At 37.2% G+C, this 18,160-nt stretch overlaps 1 protein-coding gene and 2 non-coding genes across 3 annotated transcripts in view; all 3 read left to right on the top strand.

The window, feature by feature from the left end:
* Positions 1-18,160, top strand: part of EIF3A (eukaryotic translation initiation factor 3 subunit A) — a 31,646-nt gene that overhangs the window by 5,775 nt on the left and 7,711 nt on the right. The window contains exons 2-17 of the mRNA XM_055560635.1: positions 170-360; positions 517-653; positions 1,038-1,201; positions 2,535-2,734; positions 3,880-4,088; positions 5,844-6,015; positions 9,446-9,550; positions 10,136-10,234; positions 11,458-11,574; positions 11,836-12,021; positions 12,627-12,974; positions 13,409-13,513; positions 13,594-13,707; positions 15,045-15,167; positions 15,678-15,831; positions 16,457-16,641. Coding sequence (XP_055416610.1) covers positions 170-360; positions 517-653; positions 1,038-1,201; positions 2,535-2,734; positions 3,880-4,088; positions 5,844-6,015; positions 9,446-9,550; positions 10,136-10,234; positions 11,458-11,574; positions 11,836-12,021; positions 12,627-12,974; positions 13,409-13,513; positions 13,594-13,707; positions 15,045-15,167; positions 15,678-15,831; positions 16,457-16,641 — 2,609 coding nt within the window. The remainder of the gene's footprint in view (positions 1-169; positions 361-516; positions 654-1,037; positions 1,202-2,534; positions 2,735-3,879; positions 4,089-5,843; positions 6,016-9,445; positions 9,551-10,135; positions 10,235-11,457; positions 11,575-11,835; positions 12,022-12,626; positions 12,975-13,408; positions 13,514-13,593; positions 13,708-15,044; positions 15,168-15,677; positions 15,832-16,456; positions 16,642-18,160) is intronic.
* LOC129637164 (small nucleolar RNA SNORA19) lies at positions 9,871-10,000 on the top strand. Its single transcript, XR_008707372.1, has one exon. It is a non-coding gene; the product is annotated as a small nucleolar RNA SNORA19 (small nucleolar RNA).
* LOC129637163 (small nucleolar RNA SNORA19) lies at positions 11,011-11,140 on the top strand. Its single transcript, XR_008707371.1, has one exon. It is a non-coding gene; the product is annotated as a small nucleolar RNA SNORA19 (small nucleolar RNA).

The raw sequence follows: 18,160 nt of genomic DNA, 5'->3' as shown, positions 1-18,160 counted from the left end.
ATCATTTTTTCATTTTTTTTACCTTGGCATAGTGTTAGAAATCAAAAATAAATTGTGACCTCAAAAGAGATAGTAATAGGTTGGGAAATTAAAACAGCCAAGTTAAAAAGCAAGATTTAGGTTTTTATATAGCATACATAATTAATTTTCTCCTGAATTACTTTTCCAGAATTTCTTGAAGTTGGCAAAAAGCAACCTGCTCTGGACGTTCTTTATGATGTTATGAAAAGTAAGAAACATAGAACATGGCAAAAGATACATGAGCCAATTATGTTGAAATACCTGGAACTTTGTGTGGATCTTCGCAAGAGCCATTTGGCTAAAGAAGGCTTATATCAGTATAAGAACATTTGTCAACAGGTATGAACAGCTGGGTTTTTATATTTTAGTAAGTGCTTTTAGTCATTTTGGGAGGCATTTACCTTTCATATTTACTGTTTTATACCATAAAGTTTGCTTTTAAAATATTTTTTGGTTTGTTGGGAGATGAGTTTTATTTATTTATTTATTGGCTAGGTGAACATCAAATCTCTAGAGGATGTTGTCAGGGCATATTTGAAATTGGCAGAGGAGAAAACGGAAGCTGCTAAAGAAGAGTCCCAGCAGATGGTCTTAGACATAGAAGATCTGGATAATATTCAAACTCCTGAGAGGTATGTGGGCTTAATTGCTAAATGTATCTTTCTCAATGGAGACACCTGTGACTCCATTGTCCCCATTTGAAGTAAATGTTTATTAGAAAGAATGCTTGTCTTTGGAATTTTAAATGTACAGTAACTTCAAGTCATGTACTATTCACAGTTCATAAAAGTGAAAAATTAAACCATCTGATAGGGTGTATACTAATTTAAATGGCTTTAATACAGATTGAGAATTCAAATACTTGGACTAAGTGATAGCTTTACAGTATGTTCAAAGTTGTAGGTAGGATTTGAACTATTTTATAATGATAATTGTTAGTTTTGGTTTTATAATCATATGGCAAAGTAGGAAACCATGTCTAAAATTGTTTTCAACGTTTTTAAATATTTTTGTAGTGTTCTCCTAAGTGCTGTAAGTGGTGAAGACACTCAGGATCGTACTGACAGATTACTTTTAACTCCATGGGTTAAATTCCTGTGGGAATCATACAGACAGTGTTTGGACCTTCTTCGAAACAATTCTAGAGTAGAGCGTCTCTACCATGATATTGCCCAACAAGGTAAAACAAGAACTGATTTGAAAAGTTGACTTAAGGATAGGTTTTGCAAAAGATTGAACTGTTAATCTCCTTTTTTCTGTAGTACTTATTTTACATAGTTTTAATTCTTTCTTTAGATGATTGGCATTCATTTGGATATTAAATAAGAAATTTGTTTCATTAGTCAAGGTAATTCTGTGTTTTCCATTGATGTCTGAAGCACCTTTTAAAGTCATTTTGGAATTTTCTAAGTGACCGAAAAGATAAACTTTTCTATTGCTTTCTGGCAAACTTTATTCTATCAATACTTTTGACTCTATAGCATACTCTCTAGCAAGCTACTTAACCATGTACTGGATTTCTGAGGTCTTTCTGAGCTCCAGAGTGTTATTGAATATAGAACTAAACCTTATTGAAGACTCAGGATCACCATAAAAAGTATCCAGTAGTTAACACTCCATGCACTTGTAATCTGGAGAACTGTGTTAAGTTTGTTTTCCTAATCTTGTCTTTTTGCCTTACTGTTGCAGCTTATCTTCCTGTCAGTGTAGCCTTTTAACTATATATGACATGAGTGGCTCTTGGCTTTTTCTTAGTTTTAGCCTTACGCACAAGCTTGTCACCATTCTTTAATATGGCATTTGGTTTTGTTTATTCAAGTTTAAAGTGATTATGTGACTAAGAATAGCTTACTAGGAGTATTAGAATCTGTTTCGTTTTGCCCACGTGGCTAGCATTTAACACAAGTCAGCTAGGACCTTTTGATAACAGTTGAGATAAATATTAACTTGTAGTTAAACTGCATCCTTTTGTTTCAGGCCTACTGAAATAGAAATACTCTTTTTTTAAGGGATTGACAGAGGACATTCAAAGAAGTTATTTTAGTATTGCATGTATGATAGTAGAAAATTAATGTGTTTTAATGATAGAGCAAGTAGTTCATTTATACATCTGCACAATTGAAATTAGGTTACCACAGACCCCCAATTTGTAGTATTCAGTTTCAGTTAGTGAGGAAGCTTTGTTTTCTAGTGAATTAGGTAAGAGAGTTAATTGTATTTCAGACCAGAATTTTTTTGCTCTTTTAGGGTTTGAAGTGATAAGTGTTTGAAAGGTGAGTCCCTCTTAGACCTTAGCTCTCAGAACTATTTCAGTCATAGACCAGGACTGATGACTATGTCTAAAAGGTGCTCAGGGCACATGAAGTGAGTTATAACTGATCATTTCTCAAAACTGATGCTGAGTTTGGTAAATCTTGTTAAGATAACTGACCTTAATATATAAAATAGAACCTGTTTAAACACTAAGTTTATGGTGGAAAGTAACTAATATATTTTACAATTTATGCTTATAGCTTTCAAATTCTGCCTCCAATACACCCGGAAGGCCGAATTCCGTAAGTTGTGTGACAACCTGAGAATGCACTTGTCTCAGATTCAACGCCACCACAACCAAAGCACAGCCATCAACCTTAATAACCCCGAGAGCCAGTCTATGCATTTGGAGACCAGGCTCGTTCAGCTGGACAGTGCTATCAGCATGGAATTGTGGCAGGTATGTTGCGAACTATTTTGGCTTTTCTTTGTAGTAATAATAACCCATATTACCTTTTTTTCTCTTAATGAGTATCTGCCTCTTGGTATCTCTTGGTTAATTTCAGTAGCTAGGTAACAGATTTGAGGTTGTCTCATGGAGAAGGAAGAGTTTGGGACAAGAAGTCTCAGTTGTTTTGGTTCTTGATGCTTGCTGTCAATTCCAAGCCAAATCATCTAATCTCTTTTTCAGACCTCAGTGCTCAAATTGTGGCTCAATGCCTGGAGAGTATGCATTTACAAAATTTTGTAAATAATTTCATGGTAGTTTTGTACTCTGTTTACCCGGATTTAAAAAAATTAGTTTGTCTTTCCATCTTATTTTAATAGTAATTTATTGTACTTTATAAAAGTATTGATGGCAACAGTTGAGAAATTACAAAGACAAACTTGTCCTTTACCACAGCGAGTTGGATAAATGCAGCACTAGACTGTCCCCTAGATTTCTCAGTGCTGCGTAGACTTAGTAAGCTTGCACAGTGAGTATCCTACATCAGAGATCTCGGTAGTGGGCGTTTTGTTGTCCACATGGACTTTTTTACTCTAAGGATTCTGCAGACATTTTCTCATGAGTTATTTTTATATATTTGATTCCCCCACCAAATCTTACTGAAATTGCAGAGGAAGAAACTAAAAATTGGTAGTTTTCAGCCAATGAAAATGTGATCTCCTGCTCTCCCATATTTTCCTTTTCTGCAGGTACACCCTTAAGATACCTGAACTAAAGGAAAAAATTTTAATAGAAGACAAGTAAAACATGCCTAGTATGGAAAAAATGATAAGTGAAAGGAAGAAAATATTTATTCATTATCTTAACACTCAGAAATAGCCTTTATATTGTGTTTTATGTCCTTCCAGATTCTTTAAAAATATATTCCCCCAAGTGGTATGATACTCTTTAAGGGCACAGGCAGTCTAAGAAATTGTGGTAGTTTTCTGAGATATATCAGATAGTTAAATTATGAATAAAAAGAACCACACATGAAGGTATTTTATTTGCCATTTTTATTCTTAAATGTAATATATTTTAAGTTTCATAGATTTTTTTGTTGTTGTTTTTTTGTTTGTTTAGAATGTAATGACTGTAATTTATACCACTAATTTTAGGAAGCATTCAAAGCTGTGGAAGATATTCATGGGCTATTTTCCTTATCTAAAAAACCGCCCAAGCCTCAGTTGATGGCAAATTACTATAACAAAGTCTCAACTGTATTTTGGAAATCTGGAAATGCTCTTTTTCATGCATCTACACTCCATCGTCTTTACCATTTATCTAGAGAGATGAGAAAGAATCTTACACAAGAAGAGATGCAAAGGTAAGAATCTTATTGTTGGATAGTATTAAGATATAAAAGAACTATCTTGTAAATGGCATGATAATGTTAGATTAGGGTTCCCAGCTGCACTGTTGACATTTGGGGCTGGTTATTTCTTTGTCGGGGGACTGTGTGTTTAGGGTCTTTGGCAGCATCCCTGGTTTTCCCACTGGTTGCCAGTAGCATGCCTTCTAACTGTTAACTACCAAAAAATCTCAGTGGTATTCTTGAGCAGTATTCTTGGTCTTCAGTAGCTATCTTTTATCTGGTAACCAACCCTCCAATTGAGAAAATGGAATGTTAGGAAAGGCAGTGTTAAGGTATTAGCTTCCTTAACTGAGTGTAGGCATTTAGAATCTAGGAACTGATTAGACCCCCTCCCCCCAAAATGAGTACTTTTATCAAGTAACTTTTTCCCCCCAGCTATAAAACATTAACTCTGTAAATAATTGGCATGTGTATTTTTATGTAGATAGCCTATAACCTAACAATCTAAAGACTTTTTTTTTTTTTAGCATTACATACATATTTTCAGTCATGTTTGGTTTTATTATACATTTTAGTTGGGTTTAGGCAACTCACATGCTGTTTCTTACTGGCAGACCATGTTATTTTGGTCTCTAATAGAAGTACGTACACCAAATTGTTTTTCTTAGCTTGTAAGCAGTACATGAAACCAAATGAGTTTTTTCTAGTGTATATGGCAACCCACTCCAGTCTTCCTGCCTGGAGAATCTTAGACTGAGGAGCCTGGTGGACTGCAGTCCATGAGGGTTGCAAAGAGTTGGGACACGACTGAGCAACTAAAACTTGTACTTCCATATATATATATATATATATATATATATACATACACACACACACACACACACACACACACACACACACATTTTTTGCCACATAGAGCATCATGTGGGATCTTAGTTTTCCAAGTAGGGATTGAACCTGTGCCTCCTACATTGGGAGCTCAGAGTTTTAACCACTGGGCCACCAGGAAAGTCCCTTAAAAAACTATTGAGGACAGTGTTCATTATGTCATTCACTATCTGTTATATATGTAATCCTTGTTTATTGGAATAAGGGAAAAAACTTGATTTTCTTTATTTCTATACTCTTCTGTTAGAAAATACTGTAAGAGTACTGTCATAATCATTAGGCTGTTTGGCTATATGTACATTATTTTCCTTAATCCTCCCAACACCTTGTGACTTAGAAAATTAAGTATCTTGCCTAAGGTTCCAGTTGGAAATGGTGAAGCTGAGATTCCAACTCTTGACTCGTGGGCTCCAGAGCCCGCAGTCCTTCGTGTCCTCCGGTGCTCTAAATTCACCCTGAGTTTTGTGTTTTAAGGAAGCTAACATTTAACTTTTGCCCTCAACTCCCATAATATGTTTTTGTGACTTTTCCCTCTTAAGTGTTTTTTCTTAGTTTTAAAATCTTCCCTAATAGTTTATAAGGAAGTAGGGGTATATGCAGATGTGTCTGTGTTGCATTCATCACAGTCTTTCTCTTTAGCTAGAAAACACTGACAGTAGTAAGTGGGTGGGTGAAGTTCTGTTTCTCCAAGGGTTCATTTTAGGATAATCCATTTCTTTTTTAATTAATCCCATGCTTTGATAAACACTTAGGAGGCCAGTTCATCGTGGTGGTATACATATTCTATCACTGGCATATTTTACTAGATAATTAGAGAAGTATCTTTCTGCTTATCAAGTGACATTTGCAAATTTAACAGATTGTGACTTTGTTCTCCAGAATGTCTACTAGAGTCCTTTTGGCCACTCTTTCCATCCCTATTACCCCTGAGCGTACTGATATTGCTCGACTTCTGGATATGGACGGCATTATAGTTGAGAAACAGCGTCGCCTTGCAACCCTGCTAGGCCTGCAAGCCCCACCAACGCGAATTGGCCTTATTAACGATATGGTTGGTATAAGTTTTAGCACTCTTTAACAGCTTTGAACAGAATGCTCTATGATCAGGTTTTATAATTTATGATTAAATGCTGAGAATTCTGATGCATTGCCAGGGGATTCTGATGCATGGACAAGTTTGAGAAACATTGGTGTAAGTCAGCCCTGTGTTGAGGTGAGATGTTTTGTCTTGAATGAGCTGGAGTTAAATTGGATGCAGCAGACAAGACTCAGACTAACTTTGAGGAATAGCATGGGCCCCTTGATAAGGGAAGTATGATGGGCAAGAACAATCATGGCTTATTTCAGGGGCTGTAGGAAAAAATTAAGCTAATTGGTGTTAGAAATGTGATGATGAGTCCAGGAAAGCATGGAATTAGATTAGGCCCAGTTCTGGACAACTCAAGTGTTTCCAACTTTGTTTGCTTTAACTTTCATTGTATGTTACTAAGGCAGTGGTTCTTGGTTAGGGCTGTACACTGTAATTGTGTGTGAAGTCTTTTTGAAATGCAGATTTCTAGGTTTCACCCACTGCATATATTAACTTGATTTCAGAATATAGAGCCCAAGGTTTTGTATCTCACAGTGTTTTACACTGGACTCTAATTCAGTGGGAATTTATCATGTTAGTGTCTGTTACCTGCCAGGCAAGTGACAGTTAAATGGAATTTGTGCTCCAGAGGAGTTCGATTCACAGTAGTTTGACTTGGTGGTTACTGTGGTACACCTCTAGCAGATTACTTCAGGATCAGAGAAAAAAGAGGGACAGATGCTAGAGAAGATAGGCCTTACTCCTTCACTGGCAGGGTATATCAGTTTGGATAAAAGTTAATACACTTTGTATATGGTGTTAGTTTTCTCTTGTAACAGTTCTCTGTTATAGTAGCAAGGCAAGTTCCCTTTGTGGTCACTTTTTCAAAAGAACTAACTTAACCTCTGAAACAGTATTTCTCTCTGAATGCCTTCATGTTTTATTGTGCTGCCATTTATAAAAACCAGCTTTGTGTGTTGGCATGTTTTTATGGGACTGAATTAGGATTGCTGCTGCCGCTAAGTTGCTTCAGTCGTGTACTACTCTGTGCGACCCCATAGACGGCAGCCCACCAGACTCCCCCTCCCTGAGATTCTCCAGGCAAGAACACTGGAGTGGGTTGCCATTTCCTTCTCCAGTGCGTGAAAGTGAAGTCACTCAGTCGTGTCCGACTCTTTGCGACCCCATGGACTGCAGCCCACTAGGCTCCTCTGTCCATGGGATTTTCCAGGCAAGAGTACTGGAGTGGGTTGCCATTGCCGTCTCCTGAATTAGGATTAAACGTAATTAAATAAGAGATTGTATTTAGGAAGAGGTCTTAACTAGCAAATAAGTATTAAAAAAAATTGTTTTAAATACTGCAAAGTGTGCCTGATGGAAGTATTATCCATATCTCTTGAGCTCATGTAGCATACCTTAATGTTAAAGGTGATCAGTTATGATACTGATGCAGGAATCTGTTGGTGGGGTCAGGATCAGTAGGCAGGACATTCACGTTTGGGTCCTCATTGGACCCGTAAATAAATGCCTATAAGAAGGCTTCTAGTTGGTGTCAGATGAATGGCTTAACTAGATGTCAGGAGGCATTTTATAAATCTTGAGTTCACTCTATGTACAAGGTCGAGACCTGAGTATTAGGTTTATGTAGCTAAATTCATAATCACCTAGATAATGATTCTAGTATCTCAGGAACAGACTCAAAAAGTTCCCAAGAGATTGTTAAGCTTGGGAAGCAAGTATACTTCAGTAGATGATGATAGCCTGTCTCAGTACATTCCTTATTTGGAGGGGGTGCTCAATGGAAAATCCAGAACATTCATTTATTTAAAATACAAGTACAGTTGATTCATAATGTGTTCATTTGCTGTACAGCAAAGTGATTTAATTTTATATACATTCGTTTTTATATTCTCTTCCATCGTGGCTTATCTTGGGATACTAAATATAATTGTGCTATTCAGTAGGAAATCTTATTTATCTATTCTGTGTGTAACAGTTTGCATCACTAAACCCCAACATCCCAGTCCATTCCCCTGCAAGCACAAGTCTGTCCTCTATGTCTGTGGGTCTGTTTCTGTCTCATAGTTTAGATTTCACATGAAAGCGATCGTATGGTATTTCTTTCTCTTTCTGATTTCACTTGGTATGATAATCACTAGTTGTATCTGTGTTGCAGCAAATGGTATTACTCCATTCTTTTTTTATGACTGAATAGTGTTCCACTGTGTGTGTGTGTTCTTCATCAGCTCATCTGTTGATGAACATTTAGGTTGTCTCCATGCCCTGGCTGTTGAGAAGAGTGCTGCTATTCACAGTAGTAGGGGTGCATGGATCTTTTTTAAATTATTTTTTCTGGGTCTATGCCCGGGAGAAGGATTGCTGGATCATGTGATAATTCTAATTTTAGTTTTCTGAGCAACCTCCATACTGTTTTTGTTAGTGGCTGCCCCGATTTCCATTCCCATCAGCAGTGTAAGAGGGTTCCCTTTTCTCCATACCATGTCCAGGATTTGTTATTTATAGATTTCTTTTGCTAATGGCCATAGAATAGGTGACCGTTGGTGTTGATGAGTTTTTATCATTTCTTGATAGGTTTTGATGAGTTTTTATCATTTCTTGATATAGGGACTGATGTCCCATAACCTGAGGACAGGTTATACAAGCTACATCTTTATTGTGCAAGGAAGTTCTATTCACATATCAACTTAAAATATGATTAAACTGTAACATACATTTTTAAAGTACATGTCCTAAGTATAATTGCGTAAATTCTCAAAAAGATTTTTCCATTCACCACTTTTTCCTATTTCCTCCAAGAGTAGCCACAGTCCTGATTTATAACACCACAGATTAATTTTGCCTGTTTGTGTATTTTATATTAAATTTAAATCTCACATAAATATGTGAAATTCTTCTCTTCATTGGTGAGATATATTCATGTATTGAATACATTTGTTATTTTTTTGACTGTTTCTGTATATTATGTGAATCAGGGCCTGTTTTGTCCTGAGTTTTTTCTTTCGAGTTTGTGGCTTTCTGAGCAGTGTTGCTGTAATAACTTTTCTCTGACACAGCTATTTGTAAACTGGTATTTACTTTTTATTGATAATAAACTGATTTGTGTTGGCCACATGAATTGTCTTTGTACATATTTTGATTGTATTGATGAGTTTTTATTTCCTTTGTAAATTCCTGTGGGGTTTCACTGTAGAGAGCTGCATAATTTGGGGCAAGAGACTCAACATAGTGGTCCTGGATTTCTCTTTGGTAAATTTAGAGGTGGTTGAGGCTAGATAAATACCAGTCATTTCCCAGATCTCCAGTCTGATATTTTTATTTAATTTATAATCAATTCAGAATCCCAGTTACAAAATACCTTCAGCAGTTAATCCTTTTGTTTTGCTCACTGTAGGTCAGATTCAATGTGCTACAATATGTTGTCCCAGAAGTAAAAGACCTTTACAATTGGCTGGAAGTCGAATTTAACCCACTAAAACTCTGTGAGAGAGTCACAAAGGTAAGCTTTGGTTATGTTATCCTGTAGCCATCCCTGTTACAGTTTTTCATTGTATTTCCTTTTTTATTGGAATATAATTGCTTTACATTGTGTTCGTTTTTCTGATGTACAGTGAAGTAAATCGGCCATATGCATGCATATGTCTTCTTCTGTCTTGGACTTCCTTCCACCCTGGTCATCACAGAGCACCTGCTGAGCTTTATGCGTCACGGCTTCCCACTAGCTGTTTTCCACCCGGCAGTGTGTACTTGTCAGTCAGAACCTCCCAGTTAGTCCCGTATATGTCAACAGAGGAGTGTTATCCTATGGGTTCGAATTCGGTGCACATTTCATTGTCTTTTTTCTTTGTGTCAAGAGAAAAGATATTTCTGATGTGCTAAATAGACCTTTGGAGGTAAATTAGCAGCATGACTTAATTTAGCCATTGCTGTCAGTCACCTTCATACAAGGGTAAGTAGCTTCCTGTTACATTTTGTATTTCTTTGCATTGTGTGGTGATTTTGTCCGTGAAGAAAATGAAAAAGTATCACAAGTGTTTTAGTATTTATTGTAGAGAAAATATAACTCTTTTAATGGATTTTATAGGTTCTCAATTGGGTTAGGGAGCAACCTGAAAAGGAACCAGAGTTACAACAGTATGTTCCACAACTGCAGAACAACACCATACTCCGGCTTCTCCAGCAGGTAAAGATGGAAAAATGGATGTTTCATGGAACAGCTGGGAATGTTCCATTGATTGTTCTGATCACAAAACTAAAAAATTTAGAAATAGCCCAGAAAAAAGCTTCCTCAAATTCTAACCCTCACCAAAATTATTTATGTGTTTGATTTGAAAAATAGTTATTTTACATAATTCATAGCTGCTTTTGTCTCTTTTTGTTATTAAAGAGTTAGCCATGTACATCTTATTCCTTTTAATACCTATGTAGTTTTTCATTGTCTAAAAGTACCATGGTTTGTTTATTCAGACTATTGGTGGAAATTTTTTAGTTTTTTTGGCCATAATAAAAAGTTGAAATAGTGAACTTTACAAGTATCTTTGCATACTTCTGTAACTTTTGTAGCTAAGAAGTGGAGTTAGTCATAGTCCACACATGTAAAACTTTTAACAGATCCTCAGAGATTGAATTCATGGACCCTCCCACCAGTAGTGAAGAAAGCTTTTTTTCCTGCTAACACTAGTATTGTCAGTCTTTTAGTTTTTTTGGCAACCCTGTGGTATGTGGGATCTCAGTTTCCCAACCAGGGATGGATCCCATACCCCTCGCATTGGACGCGTGGATTCTTAACCACTTGACTGCTAGGGAAGTCCCAGTATTGTCAGTTTTTTGAATATTGCAGTTAGCTTTGTACTTAAGTTTGAATATTATGGTTTACAGTATGATTTAAATGATCCTGTTGTGTCTTCCATTGTTTCATTGGTGGTGGAGAGCGTTTACTGTATGTTAACTTCCATATTTGTGCACATGTCCTTGACCTGCTTTCTCTCTTGTGTGTGAGCAGTGTTATTTCTTCTGTGCTATACAAATAATTGAAGGCTAATTAGCAGTATAACTAAATAGTAATACTGCCAGTCTCCTTCAGACAAACAGTTTTATTAAATGTTCAGATAAATTAGGTAAGTAGCAGGTCTCTATCTACAAATATGTGACCATTTAGGGTTTTTTGTTTTTATGGAACTAGGATTTGAAAGGATTATGTGATGGTTTGAAATATGGCATAATCTTTTCATTAGCCTTGGATTTTAATTCTACCTCCAGCAGTGCATGTTTACATACTCGGAGCTTCAGTTTCTTTTCTTTGAAAAATAGGCTAACTTTCTAACTTTCTACTGCTCCACGAGACTCCACATAAGAATTGCTGAGTAAATGATAGCTATTATTACTAACCTTGTGTTTCTTATGCAGGTGGCACAAATTTATCAGAGCATTGAGTTTTCTCGTTTGACTTCTCTGGTTCCTTTTGTTGATGCTTTCCAACTGGAACGGGCCATAGTAGATGCAGCTCGGCACTGCGACCTGCAGGTAGGTGCTTCCAGGGGACACTGAGGTGGTGGAAGGCCTAAGAGGCCTAAAACACACACTCTCTGTTTCTCTGCTTTTGGTAGAGTGGCACTATTGTAAAGCTTTACTGAATTGAGGTTTCTAGCTTTGATATTTGACATTCTTCAGTTGATTTTTTTTTCTTAAATTCAGTTGAAATTTTAATCAAAGTTACTCATTCGTATAAAGACTTTATATTTGCATGTAGATTTAACTATTGATAATACTCTTCAATTTTCATAGGTTCGTATTGACCACACTTCTCGGACCCTTAGTTTTGGATCTGATTTGAATTATGCTACTCGAGAAGATGCTCCAATTGGTCCTCATCTGCAAAGCATGCCTTCAGAACAGATAAGGAATCAGCTGACTGCCATGTCCTCAGTGCTTGCGAAAGCACTTGAAGTCATTAAGCCAGCTCATATCCTGGTATGCATCTGTGGGAGAAATGGATGACGGAATTATGAGGGGCCCTTTAGGTCTTTCACAAAAAGGTTTGAAATGATATCTCAGAGAAGGGATTTATTATATATTTCCTCTTTAGTTGTGTTTGATACTTTTGATATTTTATTAAATATCTTTGTCAGATAACACAGATCATTGAGCTGCCTTCTGTGGGTCAGAATAAAAGGTTAAGGTGATCATAGGAGTACTGTGATGAGGGATAACAAACCACAGGTGATGACCCTCCACATAGGGAGTACTGTGATCATGCCTCTCCTTTCTGTTTAAGTTGTTTGTGAACTCTGTTAGTATTTTCTCCTTGGCTTGAACACTTTATAGTATACGTGGTTCGGATAAAAGTTGGCCTAGCAGATAAAGGATCTTCAGCTATGTCATTGCTGTTAAAGACTTTGAATAGTTGTAGCATCATAGTATTTGGTGCTAGAAACCAGTAGTTGAATAACGTCATCCTCTCTTTTTAAATGCAAATACATGTTAGGATACTACATTAGGAGTATGTAGCAATATTTTTGGTATTGGATACTGTGCTATGTCACTTAAAACTATTTTTAATGCATTTGTTCTTGAAGCAAGAGAAAGAAGAACAGCATCAGTTGGCTGTTACTGCATACCTTAAAAATTCACGGAAAGAGCACCAGCGTATCTTGGCTCGCCGTCAGACAATTGAGGAAAGAAAAGAGCGGCTTGAGAGTCTGAATATTCAGCGTGAGAAAGAAGAACTGGAGCAGAGGGAAGCTGAACTCCAGAAAGTGCGGAAGGCTGAGGAAGAGAGGCTGAGACAGGAGGCAAAGGAGAGAGAGAAGGAGCGGATCTTACAAGAACATGAACAAATCAAGAAGAAAACTGTTCGTGAGCGTTTGGAGCAAATCAAGAAGACAGAACTGGGTGCCAAAGCATTCAAAGATATTGACATTGAAGTATGTAGCGTATTAATGCATTAAAATTCCAGTTTTCTTCAGGTCTCTTAGAAGCACAATTCACCATTTATTGGTTTACTTTGGGTTATTTGGTTATTTTGCACAGTTTGATTACAGCTATTCATAGTTCATTAGTTTATGAAATAAGCATTTGTTTTGGTGACTCCACAGTTTTTAGTCACTGTTGAAATGGAGTTTGGATACAGTAGAATACAGGAATAAGAAGTAGGTGTTACGATTACATTGTTTTTCCTCACAATCAAATAAGCCTTTTTAAAACATTTTTCTGTTGCCTGAATTTACCCATTGTAAGCATCTGCCCTTTTGAAATTAATTTAGGATCCATTTCTAGAAAGAAATGGTGCTCCATATTGACTGGTATGCACTTCTTTTATACTCTTATTAATTGTGGTACATTTCTGTTACTTTTTCAGGACCTTGAAGAATTGGATCCTGATTTCATCATGGCTAAACAGGTTGAACAACTGGAGAAAGAAAAGAAGGAACTTCAGGAACGCCTAAAGAATCAAGAAAAGAAGGTAAATGAAAGAACTGGTGAACTTTAACGTGCCAAGTTAAAAGATTTTTTTTTAACAACTTTTGTTTTCATGATACTCAGATTGACTACTTTGAAAGAGCTAAGCGTTTGGAAGAAATCCCCTTGATAAAGAGTGCTTACGAAGAACAGAGAATTAAAGACATGGATCTGTGGGAACAACAAGAAGAAGAAAGAGTAAGGCTTTAATTTAATTGTAATATTTTTAGACTGTAAGCAAGCTATAATAAAGCCAGTAATGGGAAAAGGGTTTCAAATTGATTTTTGCATTATTTCACCAGAAATTGTGCTTTAGTGGCTGTATACAAACAGGTCAGTAGACATTTACAAAACAGAGATTAAAAAATGAAACTTGTAAAGTACAAAGGGTAGCTGAACTTTATTTTTTTTTTTTTGAAAACTGCTTTATGGAGATAATAATTCACAAATTTAAAGTGTGCAGTCGACGTTTTTAGTATACGGAATTGGGCAACAATCTGATTTTAGAACATACTCCAAAGGAAACTTCATACCCATTAGCAGTCGCTCCATTTTCTCTCCACTCCTTCAGCAGCCACTTAGCTCCTTTCTGTCTCTAGGCTTGTCTGTTTTGGGTATTTCTTACAGATGGAGTCATATAGTCTGTGTGTGTGAGACTAACAGCTCCTTCAGGAGTTTTATTTGTTTATATGTGCTTAACATTACAAAAGCAACATTTGCAAATGCTTATAGTGGCCAAATTTGTAGTAAAAATGAGTGATCTCATTTTGGTTAAAAAAGTAACTGCAGGCAGGAGACAACATGTATCTGCTGGCGGCCTCCTCGTGGTTTCATTGGATTGTTGTCACTCTGGGCCTAGTGTTAACCATCTTTTCCAGTTTTCTTAGAAGTTGGAATTTGTGTGATAATTCTTTTAACACGAAATTAGAGAAAGCTTGAGAGGATTTGCTGCCTTTTTTTAAGTTAATTTATTGAAACAAAAGTAAAAAAAATTTTTTTTGCTTGTGCCTCATGGCATTTGGGATTTTAGTTCCCTTGATCAGGGATCAAACCCACACTCCCTGGAGGGGCCAGAGAAATCCCTCCAGTTGCTTTTAAAGAAGAAAATACAGTAAATAATAAAGCCATGAAGTATTTGTTGTTTTATCACACACATTTTAGTTTTTCCTCCATAAATTTTGTGGTTGTCTTTGTTCAGTCTCTTAAGTCCTGTCCAACTCTTTGTGACCCCATGAACTGCAGCCCTCCAGGCTTCTCTGTCCTTCATTATCTCCAGGAGTTTGCTCAAACTCATGTCCATTGAGTTAGTGATGCTATGGTACTGTGGGGTTAAAGCTGTTTCTTACAGATGCCCCAAGTCTTTTTTATTCATCTTCTCTTCCTCATTGTCATCCTAGGGATCTGTTGGTATGGCAGAATGGAGGGGGCAGAGGAGATACTTAAACTTCTTCAAGAATATCTGTCAGAAATTTGGGATAAATTCATAATCAGATGATGAGCACTTTGAAATTTAACTTTGTATCATGTGTTTGCAGATTACTACGATGCAGCTAGAACGGGAAAAGGCTCTAGAACATAAGAACCGGATGTCACGAATGCTTGAAGACAGAGATTTGTTTGTAATGCGGCTCAAGGCGGCACGACAGTCTGTTTATGAGGTGAACTTCTTGGTTTCAGGGAAACCTTTATTCATGAGCTTTTGCCTTAAGGATTCTTCAGTGTGGTGGTACATTCTCTGTCTTGAGCAAACATAATCATCATTCAAATAATATTTTAATAGAGATGTCTTGAAATTATTTCCTAGACTTAAGTAGCCATCACTATAAATGGATTTTTTCTGAAGGTGAAAATAGACTGCATTAAACTTGCTTTTGATATAAACTTTTGTTCTTTGATTCAGAAAGAGAAAAAAAACTAGATCGAAAAGTCCTGCTCTTAGACTCTGATTTAATCATTTGTACAAATAAATCCACTGTGTATAGATAATACTGTCAATTCAGAGTTTTAACCATTTGACACGCAAGAACTTATTATTTGGAAATTTGATTTTTAGGTTTGTAGGTTGCTTTTTATGGTTCCACCAGACTTAACCATGCTTTTGTAACTTATTGCCATTTTGTAGCCCTTGATAATTTGATTCCTTTCTTTTGGTGATCATTCAATTACAGGAAAAACTTAAACAGTTTGAAGAGCGATTAGCAGAAGAACGTCATAATCGCTTGGAAGAACGTAAAAGGCAGCGTAAAGAAGAACGAAGGATAACCTACTATAGAGAAAAAGAAGAGGAAGAGCAGAGGAGGGCAGAAGAAAAGATGCTAAAAGGTGACTATTTAGACCGAGACTGGGGCTGTGCGGCAAGGGGGATAATAGGTCTCCTCTGTACAGCCTTACTTAGGAAACGGGAGTGTGGCACCAAGGCAATGAGCTGCTTCACTGCAGCCAGCTAGTTCTCAGGTGCTGACAGCCTGACTTGGTTCTCCACAGTGTATTACCTGTGAGGGTGTTAATGTCCTCTGCCAGCCTATTTCAGCGATTTTGGTGTTCTTTCACAAACTTTGCCCTCGTATTTTTTGTCATTGTAGTCTGTATAGTATTAACATTTATTGAGCAAAACGTGCCACGTGGAGTTTCTCAAATGATCCTTTTTGTGGCATTGCAGATGCTCAGGTGTTGGGGTGGGATTCTAATATCTTTAATTGTGTTGAGTAGGATAATAACTTGTTTTCTTGAATATTTTCTGATATTCAAGTTTAGCTGATTGTAAACTATTTTAAACTTTAAAAGTTTAAAACTATTTTAAAAGTTTAAACTATTTTAAACTTGAAACTTTAAAAAGGGTTTTTTTCTACATTATGCTGCCTGCCTCTAATACCAGAAAAGTAGACATATAGCGCTGGTGGGAACATGTGGGTGGGAGGCACATTTTATAACCTGATCTGTCGTGCAGAGCGAGAAGAGCGAGAGCGGGCTGAGCGTGCGAAGCGTGAGGAGGAGCTTCGGGAATATCAGGAGCGGGTCAAGAAGTTAGAAGAAGTTGAAAGGAAAAAACGTCAGAGGGAGTTGGAAATTGAAGAAAGGGAGCGTCGTAGAGAGGAGGAGAGGAGACTTGGTGATGACTCACTTTCTAGAAAGGTAAGTACGAATGTCAGTGTTACCTGATGTGTAGTTAACAGCCAGGTCTCTGCATATCAGAGCTGTCTGCGTGTGTCAGTGTCTGGGCATGGTGTTTGGAATCACATTGTTCAGATTTAAGTCTGATATTGCTTTATCTTTCCAAAGACGGAGGGTTGCTCAGGACGATGGGGAGGGGATTAGACTTGTCTTAGCAAGCTGGGATTTTATAGGCTTTAGAGTACTTGTCAGGAAGAACTAATCCCATGAAATGAAGTATTTGAGGAAAAGTAACAGTCATATGGAAGAGGAACTGTTTGGTTCCTTGAAAGGAGTTGCTATGATGTAAGGTCCTCAAAGATTAATTTGGGGGACCAGCCAGTATTCAACATTCCTTGTTAGAAATGCAGTCTCAGGCTCAGAGCCAAATCTTTTGAACCAGAATTTGCATTTTAACAAGATTACCAGGTGCTTCAAATGCTGGTCTAAGTATTTATTTTTAATTTCCATTCGTGTCCAAAGCGACCAGTGCTTCTGACTTTATCTTGTATAAAAAGGGCATCTGATACCTTCTGGCAGTAGCTTTGTTACCTCCTTAAACCACATTGTTTCAAATCCATCCCTCCTTTGTGTCCCTGTGCTCCTGCCTTATTTAATTCAGCTGGTTTCTTTTGCCTGTATTACTTACAGGTCTTATCCCTGGTTGTCATCTTTCCCCCCAGCCTCAGACCTTCATCTGTACTGTGGCTTGCTTGGTTTTTCATAACGCATACTTGATTGTCACCTCTGCTTTCGGTTTCAGACCTTCCTTTGGGTCGTACTCATTGCTTGGAGCCCAACTAAATCAAACACAGCCTAGCAGTCAAGGCCTTTTATGTTTACTGTCGTTTTGTTAGCTTCATCAGTTGCTGTTTCCTTAGTCACTTCTGCTCTAGCTGTTCTGAGCTCGTGTTAGCTTTTATTGTGTCTGTGACATCTGCCTGCATGCTCTTTGTTTTTCCTGCAATGTGTCTGTGCTGTCCTTTAAATGAAATACTGCTATTTTTTTAAGGTTAGCGGTAAGTGGCTGGAGGGTTTATTGCCTGCCATGCCTCTGAGCCTTTATCTGTGCCACACCTGTATCAATGCTTCCCTTTATTGGAGGGTCTGCTCCTAGTTATGTAGCCTTCAGTTTGTTTTATAATATATGAATGGATTTTTAGTTTTGTTAGTCTTGGTAATTATTATGAGTGTTCTTTTCCTATTGGGCACTTGTGTGTGTGTGTGTGTGTGTGTGTGTGATTTGCTTGTGTGTGTGTGTGTGTGTGATTTGCTACATCCTGTTAATTCGGTTCTTCTGAAGCAGATGAGGTAGACCACCCATGGCTATGGATTTCAAAGGTTTTTATCCGCTTTTGCAGTTCTGTGTTCATGCTTTTTTGTTGTTGTTGTTGTTTCTGTTTGTTAGCTCCCCCTTCCCTTTCAGTTGGAGGGTGTTCAGTTCTTTCTGTTCATGTTTAACATGGTAGCTAACTGTGGTGACTATTTGCTATGATGTAAG

This window comes from Bubalus kerabau, chromosome 22, assembly GCF_029407905.1.
Source record: "Bubalus kerabau isolate K-KA32 ecotype Philippines breed swamp buffalo chromosome 22, PCC_UOA_SB_1v2, whole genome shotgun sequence".
Classification (NCBI taxonomy): domain Eukaryota; kingdom Metazoa; phylum Chordata; class Mammalia; order Artiodactyla; family Bovidae; genus Bubalus; species Bubalus kerabau.
The sequence above is the reverse complement of the archived record's forward strand: the minus strand, read 5'-3'. Positions and strand labels throughout refer to the sequence as shown.